The sequence below is a fragment of the Populus alba genome, chromosome 11 (assembly GCF_005239225.2).
Source record: "Populus alba chromosome 11, ASM523922v2, whole genome shotgun sequence".
NCBI lineage: Eukaryota > Viridiplantae > Streptophyta > Magnoliopsida > Malpighiales > Salicaceae > Populus > Populus alba.
In genome coordinates, this window is record NC_133294.1 from 6,710,907 (window position 1) to 6,733,308 (window position 22,402).

Sequence of the window (22,402 nt, forward strand, 5' to 3'; positions counted from 1 at the left end):
CTGCCATTGGATTGGCTTTAATTTAGTTCCATTTGTTTTGCAACATTTTTATTCTAATATCAGACAACAAAATTTGGGCATTCATGGTAAAATGGGTTTAATTTTCCTCCTTTTTTTTTTCTAAGTAATATTTTGAAAATGCACCAAAAATAAAAAGACAGCGCATTGGTCCCCTAAATATGGACCGGAAAAAGCCACTTACAGGTCACAGCCAAACAGCCCAGGTAAGGTCCACTCACGTCCAGGCTGATCCACCCTTCCTCCCTTCCATCCAATTGAATCAAAGATTCAAAGTCTAGCCTCGAGCGGCAAGATTTGAAAATATAATTGAAAGGGACGTAAAACCTAACGATAGTTAATACACACCCAATGAAAATACACCACGTCAGCAATCATTGCCGTATATTGCCCTATCTTAACCAACCCCGGTTAAAAAATCCCCAAATGTCTGTCCTATAAATAACCATCACCCAAGTCCATCCCCTGCAAAATCTTCCCCAGAAGGCGTCTTGATAAACGCTTTCGTTCCAAATCTCCTTCTTTCTTCCATCAGATCTACTATTTTTTGTTTTCTTTCGTCTCTTAATCACAGCGAAAATGAGAGAGTGCATTTCGATCCACATTGGTCAGGCTGGTATTCAGGTCGGAAATGCCTGCTGGGAACTCTACTGCCTCGAGCACGGCATCCAGGTATGTTTCGATAGATCTGTCAATTCTGGTTTCATATCTTTCAACATTCTGTAGATCTTATACTTTATACATTTACACATTTGCTTTTGTGCTTAAATCTCGAGTTTTATATGTGTTTTTGCTTGGATTTGCGGATTGTTTTTTGGTTTTAGTTAGATCTCACCTGATGTGAAAATATTTTTTCGATTTTTGGGTTTGTTTGCTTGGTTTCCATTGGATATGTGAGTTTTTATTCTCATTTTGGTCATATTTGTTTATCATTGCTTTCAAATTTGTTTAATATTTCTAGATCTAAGTTTAGTTCTTATTGTGTATCGATCTTTCTTAGATCTAAATGTATATCTTTGCAAACGAATGCTTGAATCGTAAAGTCTTATTTTTGAATATTTTGTATATTCCACTAAATATTAGCAGAATATGAATAGTGTTTTTTGTATTTATTATTGATATGAATTGCTGATAATTGTCTGTGCGTTACTTCTGCAGCCTGATGGCCAGATGCCAAGTGACAAGACTGTTGGTGGTGGGGATGATGCCTTCAACACCTTTTTCAGTGAAACTGGTGCGGGGAAGCACGTCCCACGTGCCGTCTTTGTAGATCTTGAGCCCACTGTCATTGATGAAGTCAGAACCGGAACTTACCGCCAACTTTTCCACCCTGAACAACTCATCAGTGGCAAGGAAGATGCTGCCAACAATTTTGCCCGTGGACACTATACCAGTAAGTGTCCTCTGTTTTTTGTTCGTTTTCCTTTTTTCTATAGACTTGAGAGTTTATGATTCTAATGATTGTCTTTGTTGTTTCAGTTGGCAAGGAAATTGTTGACCTGTGCTTGGACCGTATCAGAAAGCTTGCTGACAACTGCACTGGTCTGCAAGGTTTCCTTGTATTCAATGCTGTTGGTGGTGGTACTGGATCTGGTCTTGGATCCCTTCTCTTGGAGCGTTTGTCTGTTGACTATGGAAAGAAATCCAAGTTGGGTTTCACTGTCTATCCATCTCCTCAGGTTTCTACATCTGTTGTTGAGCCCTACAACAGTGTCCTTTCAACTCATTCCCTGTTGGAACACACTGATGTGGCTGTGCTTCTTGATAATGAAGCCATCTATGATATCTGCAAGCGCTCTCTTGACATTGAACGACCCACCTACACCAACCTCAATAGACTTATCTCTCAGGTATATCATCTACTCGTGCTTGGGATGCTTTTGTGGATTTATTGATGCTCGGAATGTAATTGGATGTATCAATAATAATGCGAGGTGTAATGGTTTACATGGTCTTGATATCGAATCAAGTTCATATAGGAAACCTCAATTCTGTAGTTGTCGCAAATTTGAAGATGGTACTGAACTGACCTTTTGAATGGCAATTGCAGGTCATTTCCTCCCTGACTGCTTCTCTGAGGTTTGATGGTGCTTTGAATGTGGATGTCACTGAATTCCAGACCAACTTGGTTCCCTACCCTAGAATCCACTTCATGCTTTCCTCCTATGCACCCGTTATCTCTGCTGAGAAAGCCTACCACGAACAACTCTCTGTTGCTGAAATCACCAACAGCGCCTTTGAACCTGCATCTATGATGGCCAAGTGTGATCCTCGCCATGGCAAGTACATGGCCTGCTGCCTGATGTACCGTGGTGATGTCGTGCCTAAGGACGTTAATGCTGCAGTTGCTACCATCAAGACCAAGCGTACAATTCAGTTTGTTGACTGGTGCCCCACTGGATTCAAGTGCGGTATCAACTACCAGCCACCCACAGTTGTTCCTGGTGGTGATCTTGCCAAGGTCCAGAGGGCTGTGTGCATGATCTCCAACTCCACCAGTGTTGCTGAGGTGTTCTCTCGCATTGACCACAAATTTGACCTCATGTATTCCAAGCGCGCTTTTGTTCACTGGTATGTTGGTGAGGGTATGGAGGAAGGTGAGTTCTCCGAGGCTCGCGAGGATCTTGCTGCACTCGAGAAGGATTATGAAGAGGTGGGTGCGGAATCAGCCGAGGGCGACGATGAAGACGGCGAGGAGTACATGTGAGGTGCTGCATTACCTGTTTCTCCAATGAAGTGCTTGACACTTCGATACGAGTTGTTGTTTGGCAGTGCCATGTGTCCTGCTCCAAAGGTGTTGAAGGAACCCTTTTATATTTAAAGCTAATGCGACTTGTTTCCTATTCTATATGGAATGTGATTTAGTTTTCGTTTGGTGATGTGGTTTGGTACTGTGGTGATTATTATGGTTATGATTTTTAAAAAATAATTTTATAAAAAGTATTTTTAATTAATGTTAGTTTGAAAAAATATATATTTGATTAAAACTGTGATTGAAATTAAAATTAAAATTAAATAAAAAATTATTTAATGTGTTTGGTTAAAAATTATAATTCAATTTTATATTATGATATAATTACTTAGAAGGATTTTATTCATGATATTAATGAATAGTTAAAATAAAAGTAACATTACAACTAATAATTTTTTACAAATAAATCTAAACATATTAGAATAATATTTTATAATTGTGTCATTAAACTTGAAACAATTCCATCATGTAATTCATTTGTAAAAAAAAAAAAATTTCTATATTAAGGAAAAAATATATATATATATATATATATATATATATATATCTTTTTGGATATTATTTCTAATTTTTATGTTGATATGGTTCCATTATGCATGGTATTAATAATTTTTTCCTTACCATATATTTTTTTTCGAAATTACATGACAACTAATTTGTCAGCCGAATTCTTTAATCAACACTAAAAGTAATGAAAACAAGAATAGTTCAAGGTTAGGTTGAGTTTAAAAAGGGCACTTGTCTGTTGTTGTCATGATTAGTAACAAAACAATTTACCAAAGAAGAAGAGAACATAATGTTTTTTGTAAATTTCTATATAACTCATTTCTTGAAAGTTCAACCATAGGTTGAACTTGCAAAAAATAATATTTTACTGTTTTCTTATAATCAAGGCCATCCCGCATGTAAATGGCAGGATTTATGTTTTTGATTTTTTTTTGATAAACTATAATCAAATGATTATATCAGTATGTCCATGAAGACAAACACGCTCTTAGTGGATTGACCATTTTTCAAACACTCTGAAACACAATTTATGTCTCTTTAAGCATGAAAGATGGCATCAGGAGGTTTGTAAGCATACAATAAAAAAGTGTTTTTTGGATTTCAGATTTATTTGATTCTACATCTCATTAGAATTGATGATGCAACCATTTTTTTTTTATTATTATTTTTTCAGTTGAGAAATAATTAATTATTCATTTCAGGTGACACAACTCCTTATAATTCATACGGGAGGGAAAAAGACTTTCTAAAGTCAACTCAAATTTTCGCCCAACCACGTCGACCCTGAACGATTTATAAAAACGAGATGTTTAAAAATGTATGAAAATAAATTTCATCAGCATGAATTAAAATAACTAATGCTCGTATATATAAATACATTCTGCTGCACGCACTTAAATTGCATGCTACATGCACGACAGGAATCTAATGGTTGCAAGTCATACCCCGAAATTCAAACACTGCTGCAGTGAGACCATTAACATCTTTTCTGTCATACCAGCAAGCAACTGGATATTGAGAATATTGTAACAGATGCTGGAGATCCAATTGTTGATAGCATTTACGAAGATAAAGAGTTAACCAGGGCAGACATAATATGATACAGAATCTATCAAGGATCTGGTTTTACATAAGCTTTTTTTGGTGGTTCATTTTAAACTAGGAGCTATTTGAGATATTTCATCTTCCAGCAGTTCATATGGATCGACATGTTGTGGTGGCGAGGTTGGTGCATCGCTTCCGTCGTGGATGAAACTTGACCCAAAGCACTGTCCAGGAAAAGAGGAAACATATCAGTAACTAGATTCCATGACGCACAAATAAGAGTAAGTTTGTTTAAGAGGTGCGTCGCGCTTGGAAAGCATGAAATTCATGCTTTCTATGAGAGACACATTCTAAGTTATGCGCATCCAATTCGATGTCAGGGACTATTTGAGTCTCTCTAAAGCATCAACAACCAATATCAGATTTACTAAGCACAAAACAAAGAGAATAAGAGAAGCTAGCTGGAAACAGAAGTAAAGGTCACATGAAGATTTACAAGGCTATATAAATGCCAAAATCTCAACCACCTTCAATTCAAATTCGAATCAAGCTCCCAAAGATATGGCCCCCCTTATGGCTATAAAAGAATGTATGTGACATCATGCAGAATTAACAAGAAGTGGACTTGCAACTCGATAGAGAGAAAAAAATTATCCACTCATTGCCTTCTCTATAATTTTTCTGTATTTTTTTTCAACCTAGTAATAGAATGTTTCAAAATTGAAATAGAGGGTTAAACCAGCAGGCATCCAACTCCCAAAAAAAAAAAAAAGATCAATAAGTAATTGCTGCAGTATAAGATGCCTGTAATTCTTAGCTATAGAGCAAACTAAATGATTGTTAGATTTGATGTTATGCCACTAGTTTGCTGAGTCTTCCTCGACAACATGTCATGAACCACATTTGAAGAAATATTTCATGCTTTGCTACCTTTCTTGTTTGTGTATATAAACTGAGTCTGATCTCATGGCCAAGCGATTCCTATGTATAATCATAATAATGGCAACTTTTAAAACAAGTATACATACAGAATCCAAACATAAACACATTATATGACAGCAGCCACTTTCAGATCTCATTTCTCAATACACCACATATCTTGATCACCTTCCACCAAAAAGCATATCTCAAATAGCTGAATAACATGTCAGTGTAGAAATAATGATAACGGGATTGGCACTGATCCACAGTACAATCTATTTTTAGAAAATAAAAACACCTTAACCTAATACAGCACCAGGTTCGGACAAAGGAGAGCTGACTGAATTGGCAATGATCCGTGGTAACATATAAGAGACAAAAGCGTGGCAGAAAGATAACTTACAGAGTAGAGAGCAGAAAAAGATGCAACAATTATGAGAATCAATGGCCAAAATCCCAAGAAGAAAGCTCCTCCAATTGTAAGCAGAAGTTTAGCCCGAGGAATTAATCCCTGGAACAGAGGAAAAATGCAAGCCCGTCTTAGCACGCCTGAGCTTAGATGTGCAAGGAATAACCTTTACATATAGGTAAGGAAGTATACACACCAAATAATTCTCCCACGATTGTAGCTCAAGTTTTGGCATGGCATAGTTAGTAGAACATTCAAGCAATTCTTTGACAAATAAGCAAATGGAAAAACAAACTTTGAGAAATAAACAAAGAGCAAAGAAACGAAATTAACCTCAAGTCCTTCACTATTAAGAGCCATTGACTTCTCCCTTTGATTAGACAGACCTTTATCAATTTCAGTTGATACTGAATTTCTTTTAGAGAAACCCCAGTCTTCCTCTCCAATTTTCATTTCATCCTCCACTCCATAATTGCCTCTATTGGTCTCTTCAAGCAATGAAGTCGGAGTCATACCCCTCCTCTTCAGTTCCTTCATAAACAATGACTCCGGTGGCTCTTCCCCTAAAAAAAAAAACAAAAACCCTCTTCACCAAGCAAACCCACAAACAAATAACATAAAATATTAACAAAGAGTTGCTATCTTTTTAATATATAAGTACACAAAAAACCAGTAAAGTTCGAAACTTCGACACGAGTATCAAAAACCGAACTTGCCATTTCTTTTATTATTGTCTTCTTCTCGGACTGAGCAAAAGACCTTAAACTTTTGCTGTTTCTCATAATATCTTCTTGAGCTGCCATAAAAAGTTCTCAATTTAAGAATTGTTTTCCTGGAATTTGATTTCCCAGGAAAGTTTTTTGACGGGGAAATGGAGAGTGGAGGGAGAGTTGATTTGATAATCCATTCTGAGGTGGCGTTTGGCATCAAGAGAATGAGTCTATGAGTAATGAGAGCACTTTTCCAAGAGAGAAGATAAGATAAGATAGAATAAAATAAAATAAAATCAGAAGGAAAAAAGTTGTGTTTTTTTCTAGGGAAACGAAGGCACAGTGGTGAAGACAAGAGGTGGGTTTCGGTTGTCTGTGTCGAACGAGTGGGCGTATTTTAGTGAGTACATGTTATATGGAACTAACGTGCGAAGAAGTGACGTGTCTGTTGGGTGGCTTTTGTGGCTAAGTAGGGTGAAGCCCATGTTTTGTGGAATAGGAATTGCCACACAATTTACTCTCCACAAATCGATGAAGCAAGCCAAGAACCAAAAAAAAGAAAGAAAAAAGGAATAATATATTAAAATGAAGGGTTTTCATTTACTGTTTAGAAACTTGAATGAGCTATGAAAATTATGATTTGCGAGCGTGTAAGAAAATATTAAGTCAATTGTAAAAAGAAAAAAAAATTATAAGTCAATAATTGTTTGGTTTTCACTCTTTTCTCTTCCAGTGCTTGATCCTTGACAGGATTCATTTTACAAACATGAACTGAGGGTAAGCAGCCATAGTATTTGACATAAGGTTATTTTCCTCAGGTGTCACTTGCTTTTCTCATATCTACTACCGTATCTGATACAATATATAAGGCAAGGAATCCGGTAAAAAGGGAGTGCATCTTGTATTGTTTTTTAAAATGTTTTTTAATATATTAAAATGATATATTTTTTTATTTTTTAAAAATTATTTTTGATATCAACATCAAAATAATTTGAAAACATAAAAAAATATTAATTTAAAAAAATTTTTTTTAATATTTTGAAATATAAAAATAAATAGTGCAAAGTGTCTGATGTACTACCGTATCTTATACACAACCAAATATAGTACAGGTAGGAATCTGATAAAGATAAAGAGTCTGATATTATCTGCAACACTCATGTTATTATCTTAGCCATCGAAGCTTTTGCATGAGTGGTGAGCTTACCTAGAGTTATTGCAACCTGAATTTAGGGTAAAATAAGTACAATATCTATTCATTTGTGTAGACTTGCTTTAAATGTCACCAAATATTTGCAGAAGAATCATGGCATACAAGATATTGAAGGCAACAGCTGAAACACTGAATTTTGTGTCTCCGGACTCATTCAAACTCCAAGCCTTGTGTAGTAAAGTTGATGCAAAACACTGGTTAGTTCACAATCATGGAGTTGTTTCTCCTCCATGTAAATACATGATTTACATGAAAAAGATATTATTTGGTATGTGATAGTTTTTTATAAAAATATTTTTAGTTAAGGTTGCTTTGATATTATATATATTTTGGTTGAAATTAAGGTTGACAAAAATAATTTAACGTGTTTGATTAATAATGCTTTTTAAATTGAAATTATAAAATAATTAAAAAAAGATATATATATAATATTATGATAATTTTTAATGCAAATACTATGTCATGAAGCGATCTCAGTCCTAATTTATATAGTGTCATTGAATAATGTTAAATACCATTTTTTTTAAAATAAAATATAATTAAAAATTAAAAATTAAAATTAAAATTTTTTTTATTGCATCAGATCCGGTTCAATATATTTAGTTTTGACCTGGATCCGGTCCGGCCGAAAAATCCAAAGACTTAAAAAACCAAAATCACGTACAAAAAATAATATATAATTATAGTAGAGCCGGAAGGGAACAAAGATGGAGATCAAATACCTTAAACAGGAGACGAAAACAAAATCCAGAGATGAGATGGGAAGGCAAGCCACAGTTTAAATGGTTCGAGATTTAAGATTTGCAAGGATTAATAAATAAAAAGGGAAGAAAACAAATAATGGTAGGGCCTACGCGTTAAGCACATAAAGAGAGAGAGAGAGAGGCTTGTGTTACAGGTTTCGTAATGAGCAGCATACAAGTGTATTTGGTATTGTGGTAGTTTTATTGTTATGGTTTTAAAAATAGTTATTTTATAAAAAATATTTTTAGTTGAGGTTGGTTTGAAAAAAAAATATATTTGGTTAAAACTGTGGTTGAAATTAAAGCTGAACAAAAAATAGTTTAATATGTTTTGATTAAAAAATACTTTTTAAATTAAGGTTATAAAATAATTAAAAAAATATACATATTAATATTGAGGGTTTTTAATTTAAATATTGTAGATTTAACTACTATTATTATTATTAAATAAATAATATTGATATCAAATATTATTTATTATTTCATTAAACTACGTATAATTTCATCAAATACGAAATTTTATCCAACAAGAACTATATTTTTCATATTTTCTTAAGCGCGTAATAACATCAGGTAAAAATATCATCAAGAACAAAATTGGGATTGCAATCAAATTCTGCAAATGCTATGTCATCAAACGATCTCCTTCTAATTTTTCGAATAAAATACAATTAAAAATATATATATATATATATATATATTAATGGTTTTAAATTTAAATATTATAGATTTAATTACTACTATTACATCATGAAATAAATAATACTTTATATAAAATATTTTTTATTATTCCATTAAATCATCTACAATTCCATTATGTACAAAATTCATTCGAAAAGAACTACAGTTTCCATTATTTTTTGAGCGTGCAATAAAATTAGATAAAATATTATCAGGAATTAAATTAAGATTACAGTGCGAAGTGAATTTAATTCACTAAACTTTTTTTTTTGTAAAAAAAACTATTCACTTTAAAAAAATGAAACGGTACAAGTGAATTTATAATTTATTGCACCATTTTTTTAAAAAAAAAATATTGAATGAACGTGTGAGTGACTTAAAATTCACTCACACTGCACTGTTTTTTTTTATTTTATTTTAAAAAATTAAAACTTATTCACGTTAATAATTATTCACATTTACAATGTAGGTTTTGCTGAAGCAGTTCTTGGCTGTTTTTCTCCTTCACTATTTACTTTTTTAAGTAAACAGTACGAGTAAATTTTAATTCAATTCGTATTATTTACGTGAATAATTTTAATTTTTTTTATAAATAAGTTGTGGTTCTCAGTTACCAAATATTTACATGCTGCGATTTGCTTAAAAAGCAACAACCGTGTAAACAAATAGCCACTCAGTTTCAACAAAAGAGCGTTATCAACGCAAATAATAGTAAGGCCACCCATAAAAATTACAACTAATTTTATAATCAAATGATATGTTACAACTGTTATATAATAAATGCTGCCATAGACGCTTAAATGCAGGAAAGTGACTGCTGTTTTTTCAAAAAAAATTTATCCTATGCTACTTTGAAAAAAAATCTCTAATCCAAATTCAAACAAAGCTTGGAACTTATATGTGATTGATTCTTGACAGGGAAAGAGAGGAACTCAAACTTTCACGGAACTTTCTACATTGATAACCGAGTGTCATATAGAGAGGAATAAATTCATAATTCACGTCTTTTACGCACAGGATTTCACAAGTTATATTATAATCTTTGTTATGTAGCGTAATTATTGGAGAATATGATTCATGTATACGCCAAGGAAGAGTTAGTTACTGATGATGAAAAAAAAAAAAAAAAAAAAAAAAAAGGATTCTTTCAATAAAAAAAAAGTTTTTTTTTTTTTTTTTTTTCCAGCCGCCTAAGCAAAGTGGCTAGAATTTTCTAGTTAAAAATTCCACTGAAACATGGTGTTTCCTTTGCCCTGAATACCTTTTTTTTTTTTTTTTTTATGTACAAATTACTTTATACAAACTTCCTCAGAGAGTTTATAAGAGTTTTTCTGCACTCATACTGACTTAAATATGAGAGTTTCTTGTTCCTCGCTAACTAATTTTTTTTTTTTTTTTTTGTGAAGTTTTTTTCACGACTTTCTTGTAGTTCTTGTAGGGCCATGGTCTGAAACCTAAATAAAAATTGCAAGTTTCAGGTACTGTCATCAAACAAGTAATTGCATAAAACTATTTATAGGCTAACTGTATTGTTCACACCACTTCGTGGTTTTCTTGTATTGTCTATTTTCGATTACCAAACTCAGTCTTGACAGCATATTTTTCTTGCAGAAAAAAGATCAAAATAAAGCCTGTGTTCACCCATGTTCTAAACAGTATTCAGAAAGGAGTAATTCTCCTAAACAATGGTCTTCACCTGGATTGATTGGAAAGTCGTTGAAGTTGCATGTGTCGGAGTTAAATCTGAGACCAGCAGAACAGCATCTCCCTCTTTTATCATCCCCTTTGCTCTTATCAGATCAATGGTTTTTGAGATGTTGGCTTCCATATCATCTGATAAATCAACAAGAAGTGGGATAACTCCCCACTGCAAATTCAAAGCCATCCGAGCATTACTGTCACTGGTAAACGCAAATATGGGAGGGTAGGGCCTGTTGCGAGATAAAAGTGATGCCATTTCACCATGCTTTGTGTACACAAAGATAGCGTCTACACCGAGGTTGTTAGCTGGAGAACAAAAAAACACCGGCATAAATTCCAAATAGTCATGGCCTGGATAATTTGGAGTGATACATCAAAAGTTAATATCATGTGTGTGCTTATATGTCCAAAAGATAAGGAAAGACCACGCATTAATGATTGATGAAGTACATTTGTTAGCATATTTCACTGCACTTCTACAAAAACCCAAAGGGTTCCAGTTGCTTACATATCTGGTATTTTTAGGGATGGCAGCACGTCGAGAACAACTAAAACACACATTTGGTCATCAATGAAACTACAACTACAAATCCCATGCCCTCTCCAGTTAACCATCTTATACATAGAGAATATGAAGCAGTTCGAAACCTCCAAGGGATTGCTCCAAGTTATAATTTGACTGAAAGATTCATTAAGGTGCTACACAGAAGCCTACTCAATACATCAATTGACTTTTGGCTCAGTATTGTCTAAGTTCAAATGATCATGTAATTTTTAAGGAAAGCTATTGTTTCATCAATAGATTTCTACAGCTCATAGAGAATGTTGAGAGGATACTTTTTGTTGGAAAAAAAAGAAAAGGCTGAAAAGATATTTAGAGAAAAGGATTAGCATCTGTCATGCCATCTATCCACTTGATGCTTCACAACAAAAGTACTAAAATGTAAGTGAAGGTTAAAGGAAAATCATACCCATTTGAACAGCACAATTGCATATTTCTTCAGCAATGCAATCAGACAACGTATCGCCCAGCTGACTGTTATGAAGAGCACTCTGTCGGTTTTCCTCATGACTCCATAGTTCCATTCGACTGCTGACCATCTGCAAGACAGAAAGAGCCTTCTGCCCATGTAGTCCAATAGCTGATTCACCAGACAGCATCAGTGCATCTGCATACTGTCGAACTGCTTCAGACACATCTGCCACCTTATCAAATAAAAGAAGGCAGTAAGTCTTAAAAATTTTCAACAAGACTATATATTGTTTTTCTTTACAGAAAGAAAAGCACGGGCTCTCTAGAACAAAACAGCTCCTTAGACAAGACAGTTTAATCTCATGAATAGAAGTCTCAATCTGAATAACCCTACTGTTCCTCTCAATCCAATCATTCCACATTCAGATTAATGGGACAACGATCCAAGTTCATGCCATGTCTAACAAAAAGCAGCTGCCATCATTCCATGAGATGCAATACTGGGAAGCCACGCCTGTTTAATTCCAGACTACATCGAATGGAATTTCAATCTTTCACGACCAAACAGTGAATTAAGGTGTTCCTTTTTTTTTTTTTTCACTTCTTTATCTGATTTTGTAGATCCATATAGAATTTTTCTTTTTGTCCTCTAGTGCAGAGCTTTTAAACCGGATGTGTAAGGTTTGAAATTTGAATGTTTCGGCTTTCTATTCTCAAGAAAGCACCTTGTAAAAAAAATGTTTAGATGTTTCTCTCTCCCTCCAGAAAAACAGTGTCCCCCTATGCTACTATCAAGATATTAATTTGTAATTACAACAGATGTGGTCATATAATACCTCAGCACGTGTTGGAGTTGGGCATTCGACCATTGATTCAAGAAGTTGAGAAGCAATAATTACTGGCTTGTTCAGCTGCCTACATAAACGAGTTAAATCCTCTTGGACTGTTGGAATCTGTTCAAGTGGAACTTCAACTCCTAGGTCACCACGAGCCACCATGATTCCATCAGATGCCTCTACAATTTCTTCCAATTTCTGAAGAGACTCCAAGGTCTCAATCTTTGCCAGCACTCTTATTGATCTGTAAATGACAGCAATCTTTAAGTTTCATACTCCGTTTTCCAGAAGATACTAAATAGAAGGGGAAAAACAGTTATATCTATGTGGTTATCTAACTTTGTATAATGTAGGGACATAGATTAACACCATTTCACAAATATGGCAATGTAATATTAGCTACATCAAGGCAGATATAACTTTTAACGAGAAAGAAAAAAGAGGATGTTGTAAACGAGCGGGCGGGGAGGAGAGTGGGGGGAGGATTCTGCACAAGCAAGGTTCAGGTATGGTTTCAGAAACTATTTGTCAGTCTGTAAAAGAAAACCTAAATAATTAGTCCTAGTCATAGACATTATATTATTGGAGACAAATGGAAAGATGAAAGGAAATTTTTATGTGGGTAATTACATGAGATCTCAACTTGGTGAATGTGTTCTTACTTGGATGATTTGGTAGAGAGATAATTCTTCAGATTCTTGACAGAATTGGCATCATTTACAAAGGACAAGGCAATAAAATCAACACCTTCAGAAACTCCGAAATCAACATCTGCCCAATCCTGTAGGTTCAATGAGTATAGATGAGAAATTTATCAGAGCATGAAACCAAGATTTCATCTATGTAAGTCTGATTGAGTTTGAAATCTAATGAATTTGAGGAAGTGATGCCACTTGCTCGCCAAATTCCATCAAGGAAAGTATGTGATGATTTTTGTTAAGGGACAATAAGGATTATAACGTGGAGAGCCTATCTTTCTATTTTCCTTTCAGTGAATCTATGAACTTCATCATATAGGTCCCTGGAAAGTGATAGAAATATGCTAGGTTTTCTGTAGTACTAAGTATGCAAGTTGCAGAATGACAATTTTGATCTAGTGTTTCAGACTTGAACAATCTAATGTACACTGTAAAGGTACTGAATTTCTTGGATTTTGAGACATGCAAGCAAAACAGGTAGCAGACTGCGAAAGTTGAAATAGTGTAATCAATATAAGCTGTTGAGAGAGGAGAATAAAACCTTTATTGATAGAGTTGGAAGACCGTGATAGGAAAGCTTCCCATCCCTCCAGAAGCTTAACTTGGCTCGAGGAAGGAATAGACCAGGATCCGTGCACTTGCAACGCAAATCATTCCCCATCCTTTCAACGACTTCAAACTTCGCCATTCCACCATCAATAACCAGTTCATCACCCACCATGATGCCTGCCGATTATTCAATTCTATTGAGATAAATTGAAATAAAGTAATTGTATCCTTTTGTAATTTCTTATAAAACATAAAAAAAAAAAAAAAACTAAAGGATAAGTGACCCGGTGAACAAGAAAATAAATTCACCACCTTCAGAGAAGCCTTCGTAGTTTGCTAGCACAGTGAACGGACGAGAACCCTCGAATTTTTTAGCTGTAAATACCCAAACTGAACCTTCCTGGTGCCCAAGTAAGAAAAAAAATCCATCGATTGCAACAAATTCATTTCAACAAATTATTATTATAATCCAAGATTAGAAATAGTCTATAGTCATGTTTTCCCATAATTAAAGGGAAACTAAATACTGGGTTCGAGTGACGCTGCATTCTACTCATAATTCTCCTGAAGTAACAGCTACAAGAAAAATGTCCACACCACTCCAATAACATGGAAAAGAAAGAGAGAAATAAACAATGCGATTCTAATTAGATACCTCTGCTTTGATAGAGGAAGGAGCTCCATGATCCACTACATGAATCAGACTGCCTTCAGTATCAATCATAACCGAAACAAAAAAAACCTTTCTCCTCATTCATTTCTTGATTTTCCTAATAACATCACGGTGCCACTCTCTTGTGTTATGACACATATTAAGCCTAGCCACATTCATCCCTCCCATTGCCAATCTCTCCAAATCCTCCAAAGAACAACAAGCAGGGCCTATAGTACACACTAACTTTGTCTTCCTTATCCCCAAGAACCCTTTTTCTCTCAACTCTCTGTGTGCCACCACATCAAACCCCAGATCCAAGTTCACCTCATAACTCTTCAAACCCTTTAAACCAGCTTCTGCCGATGCTTTTACTGCAATCTTGTCTTCACTTTTTAGCTTCCTTTCATTGCAAGAAATTACCCCACCAGATATACCCACTGATTTTCCTAGAACCTTTTTGTTCGAATCAAAAGTTGGGCTCTTTGCAAAGACCTTTTGAAGCATTGAATCACTAGAAACTGCCATGGCTTATTTTGAGTTCAAGAAAAAAAAAGTGTAGTTTTTTGGAACAAGATTCAATTTTGAAAGTCAAAGATTAAAACTTTGGGACAGGTACATTAACACCGACCCTTCGCACGGGAAAGGGACGGGGAGAGGGTGTGCACAATTTTATTTTTTTTAAATCAACAAACTAGCATTAAAAACAAAGTTGCACAATCGAACTACTTTTCATTTGCGAGTTTTTAAAAAATAACAAGAGAAAACTAGAGCATTTAAAAGAAGCAATTAATAGGAAGTGTGATTTATTAAAAATAGCATTCCAATTTTTAATTTTAGTGTAAAGTTCTTTTTTGAAAAAACTACAGTTATCATTCATGTTTTTTTAAAATCTTTTATGGATGTGCTATTATAAAAAAAAAAAAAAATATTCTGGCAGTGCTATCTCTCAAAACTTTCCAAACTCCTATGTTAGTTTGGGAAAAACACTCGAACTGTAATAGCTAACAAATATGTTTTCCATCCATGACATTTTTCTCTTCAAACGACTCTTTATTTTAGCTCTGTAAACAATACACATTATATATAACACTCTTCAATTAGTGTGGAAGTGATTCTAGCAATGTTGGTCGTGGAAAAAGGAAAGAGTGGAGGGTTGATTAGAGGTTGCGATTTGGCTGGTGTTGTGGTGGTTTTGTGTCGGTGTGAAGATGACAGTAGCAATGCATTGTGGGACTGTGCTGGGACGAGGTAGAGCTAGTTGGGCTGGAATTTTTTATTTTTTGATTAATGTGGATGTTCAAACTAATTTGTATATATTTTGATTAATCTTATAAATTTTAAAATTAATAATTATATAAATTTTTAATAATCTAAAAGAAATTCAAAGTGTGATTACTAAGAAGTAAATTCAATTGAACTATCCCTCAAATTAGTTAGGTTGGATTCTTGAGTTGGGTGATGCTGATGTTACAAGTCATGATTTCTAGGTGGTTTAATGGCTAGGCGCCTATAATTAATCTTTTACATGGATTCCTCAACAGTATCTTGGTCCTTTTTTCTTAATAAAGCAGTTTAAACTATCTGGATATCTTAATTTCTTTAAAATTCTTTCATAAAAGTAATGCTTTTTTAAAAAAAAAAATTCAGGTTTGTACTTTCTAAATATTTTTTATATAGCATATAGTCGCATAGACCAATAAACCGGTTAGTTTAATTTCATTCTCTTACATTCACTGTTGCTTTCTTAGTGGAACGTAGTTCTTGCATCAGCTGCTAGCATTGGAACATACATATTAGCAAAAAATTGTTAGCCTGTGCCAGCCTCCATAAATGTATCACTTTCAGAGGTGGAATCTTCAACCGTATAGCTGAGAAAAATAACACAAACTATTTGGCCTAGCTTGTTAAAAAAAAATGGCAATCATTAATGCTCTTTAAAATAAAATAAAAAAAGACACAACAAATAGGTCTACAAAGGTGTTGGTGCCATGGCAAAAACAAATTCTTCAAATATCCCAATTTTAAAACACGGACAGTGAGCAAGTGAGATGCTACCTTTTAAGGAAGACATTTCCAATAGGAAGCTCCATATGTCTACCAGGTACAGGAGCAGGCCACATAAAAATATAAGCATCAATAGGAAGCAATCTCTTAATAAAATTCTTTCCTATATCAAAATATAAAGGACCCGTGATTTGTTAAAAAAAAATATAATAATAAATCTCCTTAGGTAGGCAGGCTAAAACAAACCAATAAGCAATTCTGATGAAAAAAAAAACAGCTCCCAGGAAATTAAAAAAAAAAAAGTGAAGATGTAATTGCATCAGTTGATGTTGTAGCACATAAAAAATAGAGATTATATAGGCTCACATACATACATCGATGTATCTAAGCATCAATCTAAAATCAAGTGCTGATTGTCTTCCTAGTCAACAAATATATAAGAAGATCTAACAGAAAGATGAAAGGAGGTGAACATGAAAATATGTATCTGGCAAGAGAAGGAACAAAACAAATCAATTCAACCATCCTAGCAAATTGGCAGAGAAATCAAACTCGGTTCGAAGAAGAAACAAAGGCAAATCCTAAAAAAATGAAATCTACAACCAAGAACTCAAATCGCAAATTAATCTCAGAAATAAAAACCCATAATATATATATATATATATATATATATATATTATATATATATATATAATTGCATGTGTCATATCCAAATATGAAATTGCAAAAAAAAAAAAGCATAAAAGATTCAGGGTTTCAAAAAGCGCATCTTTTCTAGGTTTTCTTACATTTTGTGATCCATTTCAGAAGCTGCTTGGCAAATAACAACATCTTCAGCATCACAGAGCAGACCTTATTTTATGCATTTTTTACTCCTTCAATTTAGTCACTTTCAATTCTTTCATCGTCGAGGGTAGATTAGAGTCCTGCTTGCCTTTAGATTAGGGAAATTTAAGGAATTCTTTCAAAAAAACTAAGAGAAATATGAGATCTGGGATGAAATTTTTTTTCTAGAGCCTGTCTGTTCTTTCTTGAAAAAGAAAAAGGTCAACAAAAAATATGCGATTTTAAGTTAAAAAAAAAATAAAAAATTCACAATGCAAGTCCAAATAGCCTCCACAATGATCTGTCATTGTCTTGATACAGTGTTTTAGCCACAAAGTTATTTATTTATTATTAATTAATTAATTAATGTTAATGTTAATCTTTAGGCTTTAAAGTTTTGTCTCAAATTCAGCTTCTTCCTTCCTTAGATGGTTTTGAGCATTATGGACTTAAAGAATGAGCTTATTGTATCTATAATTTATTAAGGATGTCCAAAGACCGACTGGATGACTATACAAGAGACAGGTGCTTGCCCTTCTTCCATGCTTTGAAAAACAACAATGACTTAAATCTTAGCTCAGAATTCATCTCCTCCGTTAAAGTTTTGTCACAACAATCAACACCGCTTTGATTCGGGAGATGTAAAGATCAGTATACTACACCTGCAAAAATCTTCATAATGCCGAAACCAGGTACTTGAAAACGGAGCTGACCCTGGTACAGGCTTAGGCCTTACTTTCATGCGCACCCAATCATTGTCTTTGCATACCAAGCATTCAAACGAATCCTCCATTAGACTGAGGAATCTCTGGACGGATGTTCTACGAGTGGCATTTTTCATTTTGATCTGCGTTTTTCTCTAAGCAAGAAACAGCAGGAAAATGTTAGAGGCCGTTTCCTTTAGCAACACAAGACAAGTATACCTCCAAATACCAATTACTATCTCCCTTCCCACTACATCAAAACATGACAAAATATGAGGCTTTCATGCCAATGCCATCTAAGTTCCGCTAAATACAGTGTTCCATACATTTACATAAAGTACGACAATGATAACAGACCAAAATACAAATTTGCATCCTTTTGTACAAGTACGGAAAAATATATATTTTTCCACGTAAATTGAAATGGTCATGTCAACGCTATGCACTGTATCTAAATTTGCGAATAGGTCACGTCAAGGAAGTTACATAGTTCAAGATGTCACAGAAAGTACTTGGTGGGAGGGAGGAAATGATAAATGACACCCATGTGAAACCAAACGAACAATATTTACCGTAACTGAAATTCCGATTCTTGCAAATGTCACAAGGATGAAATACACAGCGGAGAATAAATAGCAGCGATACTGCGGGGATGATGGTCATTCCCATACATTTTAAATGCCATTCCACTATACAAGAATACATGCAACTTTCGTTGCTTCAAACTGGTATCTATATACAGAAGTTACAATGAGAAAAAATGCAAACCAGGACGTCTCGAGATCCACTGTGACTGAACCATGTACACTTCATACAACAGGGTTGCTTCCCTTCACCAAAACGGACACCACCTGGAAAGTAAGACGTGAAAGTCATTAGTTAACAAAGTCTGCCAACTTGTAGAGTTGTTCTTTCAATCAGTGCAAAATTAGATGACAAGAATGACATGAAACAAACTTTTTATGATGAAATTAAAAGTGAAAAGGAACTGTTCAATGCAACCTTCGTTCAGCTGTCATTTCTGCTAACAAGTTAAATGAAACCATGCATGTTATACCAACAAAAGCAACACTGACCCGCATGTCATCTTGAAAGACATACTGGCCAGTGTTTGCCACCTTGTTACAAAACTTTGAGTGTGCATAAAACAAGTAAAAAAAGGCGGGAAGGCACACTGGCATCATACCCAACATAATTTTGGCACAGATTTTCATGTGATGTGGCTTGAATAATTAATTTCTGAACTTGCAATTTAACAGATAAGCCATGATCTACTTCACGAGTATCTCCAGAAATTAAGGAGCTGTGATCTACTGCATGTTGGATAGAGCTTGCAGTAAATGAAGGAGTGGAGAAATCACGTCCAGTCAGTTTATTACTCATCCGGGCCATGACAACCACAGCACGCTCATTCAAAACTTCATTAGCGTCACCAAGCTGATTAACAGCCTGCATAAAACCAATTGAATGTATAAACATCATTGAAGAACATTATTGCAAAGGTTCCTGCATTTAAGATACTATATGATACCTGAAGAAGTTCCCTCTCACGAGCACTGCGTTGAGGTTGAGGGAGCTCCCTACTAGGAGCAGATTCCTCGGCATTCACAACAGCAGGGACATGACTATTGGTGAACATTGACATTTGTGGGACCTCATTGAAGTTAAAAAGGCGCCAATTGATGAGGGGATCGTGAACAAAAGCCTGAAAAATAGGGGAACCGGATTGACTTACCTTATTGTCATTTCAACAAACAAGAATCTATATTTTCCTTTTAGCATTGTATTGAAAACCAGACCAATATATTAACCAACTGGAAACCTTTACCTTTTTTCTTCCTTGAACTGGATATATTTACCTCAACACTATAAATTTCTTATAAGTTATGAAATGACACGTATACTTGTTTTTCACACAATTAATAGTCTTATATCATTTGTAATATTGCAAATTTTTAAACTTCTTGTATACTCATTGATTGCTGTTGCTTTCACCAGTATCCACTGTTCTACAATTGTGGACTTTCAGAAGATATTCAAAGCATGCAATTAATTTGATCTTAGTTTCCCTATGTAGTAGGCTCATAAAAGTACTAAATAGAAAAATAAACTTCAGTGTTCATACCTCCATCATGGCCATAACACTGTCCTTGTGTGTTCGGAGAACTTGCATCACATTTTCACAAGTAGAGCGGAAATTACCCTCTATACCACTAACCTCCATAGCTTTCAGAAGCATTCTTGTCAAACGGAAAGGAACCTACATTGAAAATATAATTTTAAGCATACTGCCACATTTTAAATTCAAAGAACCATCATGTGCATTAGGAAGCGCATGATAATGCAGTATTTTCTAGAATGCACCTTTTCAGGAAACTTTTCCCGGTTCATTGAAGCTTCAAAGCAATCTCCAAAGTCAATATGCAAGATCTTCCCACTAAAAAACATAAGTAGTATGATTAATCCCATAAACTAGCACTTTTCTTTCCTCTGATTTGTTCAAGTCATTATATACCTGTAGCGATGCAGCATAAGGTTACTAGGGTGTCGATCACCTAAGCCAAGAAGGTAACCAACCTGAGAAAAAGCAATTAGCGTTAAATAATTACCATGTTTTCAAAAAATCAAAAACTCAACAATAAAGAGAGTGAATTAAAAGGAAAAGATTGTAGGAGCCCTGAATGAAAACAAAGCAGCTTTATTAATTTATTTGATAGAAACAAAGCAACGTTAAAAAACCTAGTAGACAAAAGCACGTGAGATGGCCAGCAACAACTTCTTTGGTTAGAAGTTAAAACTTCGAATCCAACAACTAGATGCATCACGACCTTATTTCCCTGTTCATAATCTGGAACAGTTCAAAGGCATAAAGGACCGGATGATTTGGGATTATCTGCTTCTATGTCCTAAATCTTTTAGACACTATTCAACTATATGGAATCAGAAATGATTGTCAAATTATGGCCAAAAAGTCATCCCCGGTGAAGTATTCAAGTTAAACCAAAAACACGATTCAATTATTTGGCAAGTTTGTTTGGAAAACTTACCAGTCAGCTAGAATGGCAATATAATGACATTCATTGAGAGATTCATTAATCATGTGATGGAATCCTTTAAGAAAGCTGTTAAATAATACAAGGCAGACACATAATATATCCATGACTGCTAAACAATAATACAAGGTGAACACATACCATGCTCATAACTGCTAAACTCCGTGTGTAATTTGTTCGCCTTTCTAGCCATACCTCAGAAGTGCGACTTTTTAACCAAAGAACCTGGCAGATAACATTACTTGGTAAAGTGAAATAGTTTCCACAGGGGAGGAAGAACTAAATATTGAAGAGATGAATTTTCATTCCATACCCTAGCCAAGTCATTCCCTTCAGTATTGTCAAGAGCATACTCAAAGACTTCAACTTTAGCTATGAGTGGTAAATTGTCATAATCTGGAGCGAAACTGAGCATGTATTTGTGCTCTTGATTTAGGGTGATCTGAAATGATTTTGACAAACAGGAATCCATCAATTGCAGCTGTCTCATGACAAAATACCGACATAACCATATAATAAACACAAGAAGGCAGATACTTCAACAGTCATCACCCCACCACTCCATTACTCACGAATAAACTTTAATGTACCTTTCTGGCATCCCTATATTCTCGAATAAGCTGGTGTAGTGTGTCACAATTAGGAACCCATTCAATTAACCCACTGTTTGGAGATAATGGAATTACAGCATATCGGTGAATAGACAAATCCTTCTCCACAGTTTTTCTTGAATTCTCCAGCAGAGTATTCACCAATCCAAACAGCTGACAACAGCCAACGGATTTTTAGCATTAACCAGCAATTAGACCCAAATAGTAACATCTAGCACAACAGAGCACAGTAATAAATATCTCAAGTGCAAAATATAGTTTACCTGCATTACACGTTCATCTTGGCGCAAATCTTCATGTCCTTTCAGTAAGAAGGCATGATCTTCCCCATCGCTCCCATGAATAGTCAATTTCCGGGGTCGCTGTTTTGATGTTATGACAACAAGCTCAGGTGCAAATGATGCTATTGTTACTACTGGTAAATCTGAAGCATGAGAAACCGAGTTGAAGGATTAGCCAGGAAAGTGAGGTTTGATAATTAATAAGTCTTGTAATTAGGATTACCAGCACGATATGTTCCAGGAACAGCAAGCTCCAAATTACGGCATTCTACCAGCTCAGGAGAAACAGACTATTTTTCCACAACCAGAGAATGGTTAGTTCCATTTCAATAACAAGCTAAATATCAACATAAAGATATATCATTCTTGCCTGCAGGTCAAGAGTCGTCATGACTTGAAGCTGCTTGTCTATTCGTCTGAAGACATGATAATATAGATCCCATGCCTGTTCAAATTATAGTTCATATCATTAGCTTCTTCTCAGTTTTGATACAAGCGCACACTTCCCCATCCA

General features: G+C 34.7%; 3 protein-coding genes and 1 pseudogene across 6 annotated transcripts in view; 1 reads left to right on the forward strand and 3 right to left on the reverse strand.

Annotated features, from left to right (window-relative positions):
* Positions 1-470: 470 nt before the first annotated feature.
* On the forward strand, positions 471-2,897 carry LOC118051796 (tubulin alpha chain). 2 transcript variants are annotated; one of them, XM_073412201.1, is made up of 5 exons: positions 471-690; positions 1,177-1,411; positions 1,498-1,868; positions 2,069-2,529; positions 2,612-2,897. In XM_073412201.1, exons 1-5 carry the CDS (start codon positions 598-600, stop codon positions 2,751-2,753), a joined length of 1,302 nt encoding a protein of 433 aa, XP_073268302.1. In that variant the 5' UTR covers positions 471-597; the 3' UTR covers positions 2,754-2,897. The 2 variants fall into 2 exon arrangements, with proteins under 2 accessions (XP_073268302.1, XP_034918410.1); XM_035062519.2 differs by having other exon boundaries at positions 472-690; positions 2,069-2,897.
* Positions 2,898-4,118: 1,221 nt separating this feature from the next.
* On the reverse strand, positions 4,119-6,741 carry LOC118051882 (uncharacterized). The gene is made up of 4 exons (XM_035062642.2): positions 6,368-6,741; positions 5,985-6,214; positions 5,646-5,753; positions 4,119-4,545 (listed from the first exon to the last, which is right to left on the reverse strand). Exons 1-4 carry the CDS (start codon positions 6,576-6,578, stop codon positions 4,426-4,428), a joined length of 669 nt encoding a protein of 222 aa, XP_034918533.1. The 5' UTR covers positions 6,579-6,741; the 3' UTR covers positions 4,119-4,425.
* Positions 6,742-10,305: 3,564 nt separating this feature from the next.
* LOC118051853 (pyruvate kinase isozyme A, chloroplastic-like) lies at positions 10,306-15,179 on the reverse strand (annotated as a pseudogene).
* Positions 15,180-18,491: 3,312 nt separating this feature from the next.
* LOC118051913 (serine/threonine-protein kinase TOR) overlaps positions 18,492-22,402 on the reverse strand; it is a 30,757-nt gene continuing 26,846 nt past the window's right edge. For all 3 annotated transcript variants that reach the window (XM_035062696.2, XM_035062697.2, XM_073412477.1), the window contains 12 exons: positions 22,259-22,333; positions 22,112-22,178; positions 21,871-22,031; positions 21,587-21,760; positions 21,310-21,438; positions 21,138-21,221; positions 20,459-20,520; positions 20,308-20,380; positions 20,069-20,203; positions 19,475-19,648; positions 19,130-19,392; positions 18,492-18,794 (listed from right to left, as the gene is read on the reverse strand). In XM_035062696.2, coding sequence (XP_034918587.1) covers positions 18,776-18,794; positions 19,130-19,392; positions 19,475-19,648; positions 20,069-20,203; positions 20,308-20,380; positions 20,459-20,520; positions 21,138-21,221; positions 21,310-21,438; positions 21,587-21,760; positions 21,871-22,031; positions 22,112-22,178; positions 22,259-22,333 — 1,416 coding nt within the window. In that variant the 3' untranslated portion in view covers positions 18,492-18,775. The remainder of the gene's footprint in view (positions 18,795-19,129; positions 19,393-19,474; positions 19,649-20,068; positions 20,204-20,307; positions 20,381-20,458; positions 20,521-21,137; positions 21,222-21,309; positions 21,439-21,586; positions 21,761-21,870; positions 22,032-22,111; positions 22,179-22,258; positions 22,334-22,402) is intronic.

Excerpts from the sequence above, each read along its gene's own strand:
- LOC118051796 (XM_035062519.2), top strand. The coding sequence starts at position 598 with ATGAGAGAGTGCATTTCGATCCACATTGGTCAGGCTGGTATTCAGGTC. Across the intron at positions 691-1,176 it reads GCCTCGAGCACGGCATCCAG|CCTGATGGCCAGATGCCAAG; the intron begins GTATGTTTCGAT and ends TTACTTCTGCAG. Across the intron at positions 1,412-1,497 it reads TGCCCGTGGACACTATACCA|TTGGCAAGGAAATTGTTGAC; the intron begins GTAAGTGTCCTC and ends TTGTTGTTTCAG.
- LOC118051882 (XM_035062642.2), bottom strand. The coding sequence starts at position 6,578 with ATGCCAAACGCCACCTCAGAATGGATTATCAAATCAACTCTCCCTCCA. Across the intron at positions 5,754-5,984 it reads TTAATAGTGAAGGACTTGAG|GGATTAATTCCTCGGGCTAA; the intron begins GTTAATTTCGTT and ends CCTCTGTTCCAG. Across the intron at positions 4,546-5,645 it reads CTTTTTCTGCTCTCTACTCT|TGCTTTGGGTCAAGTTTCAT; the intron begins GTAAGTTATCTT and ends TTTCCTGGACAG.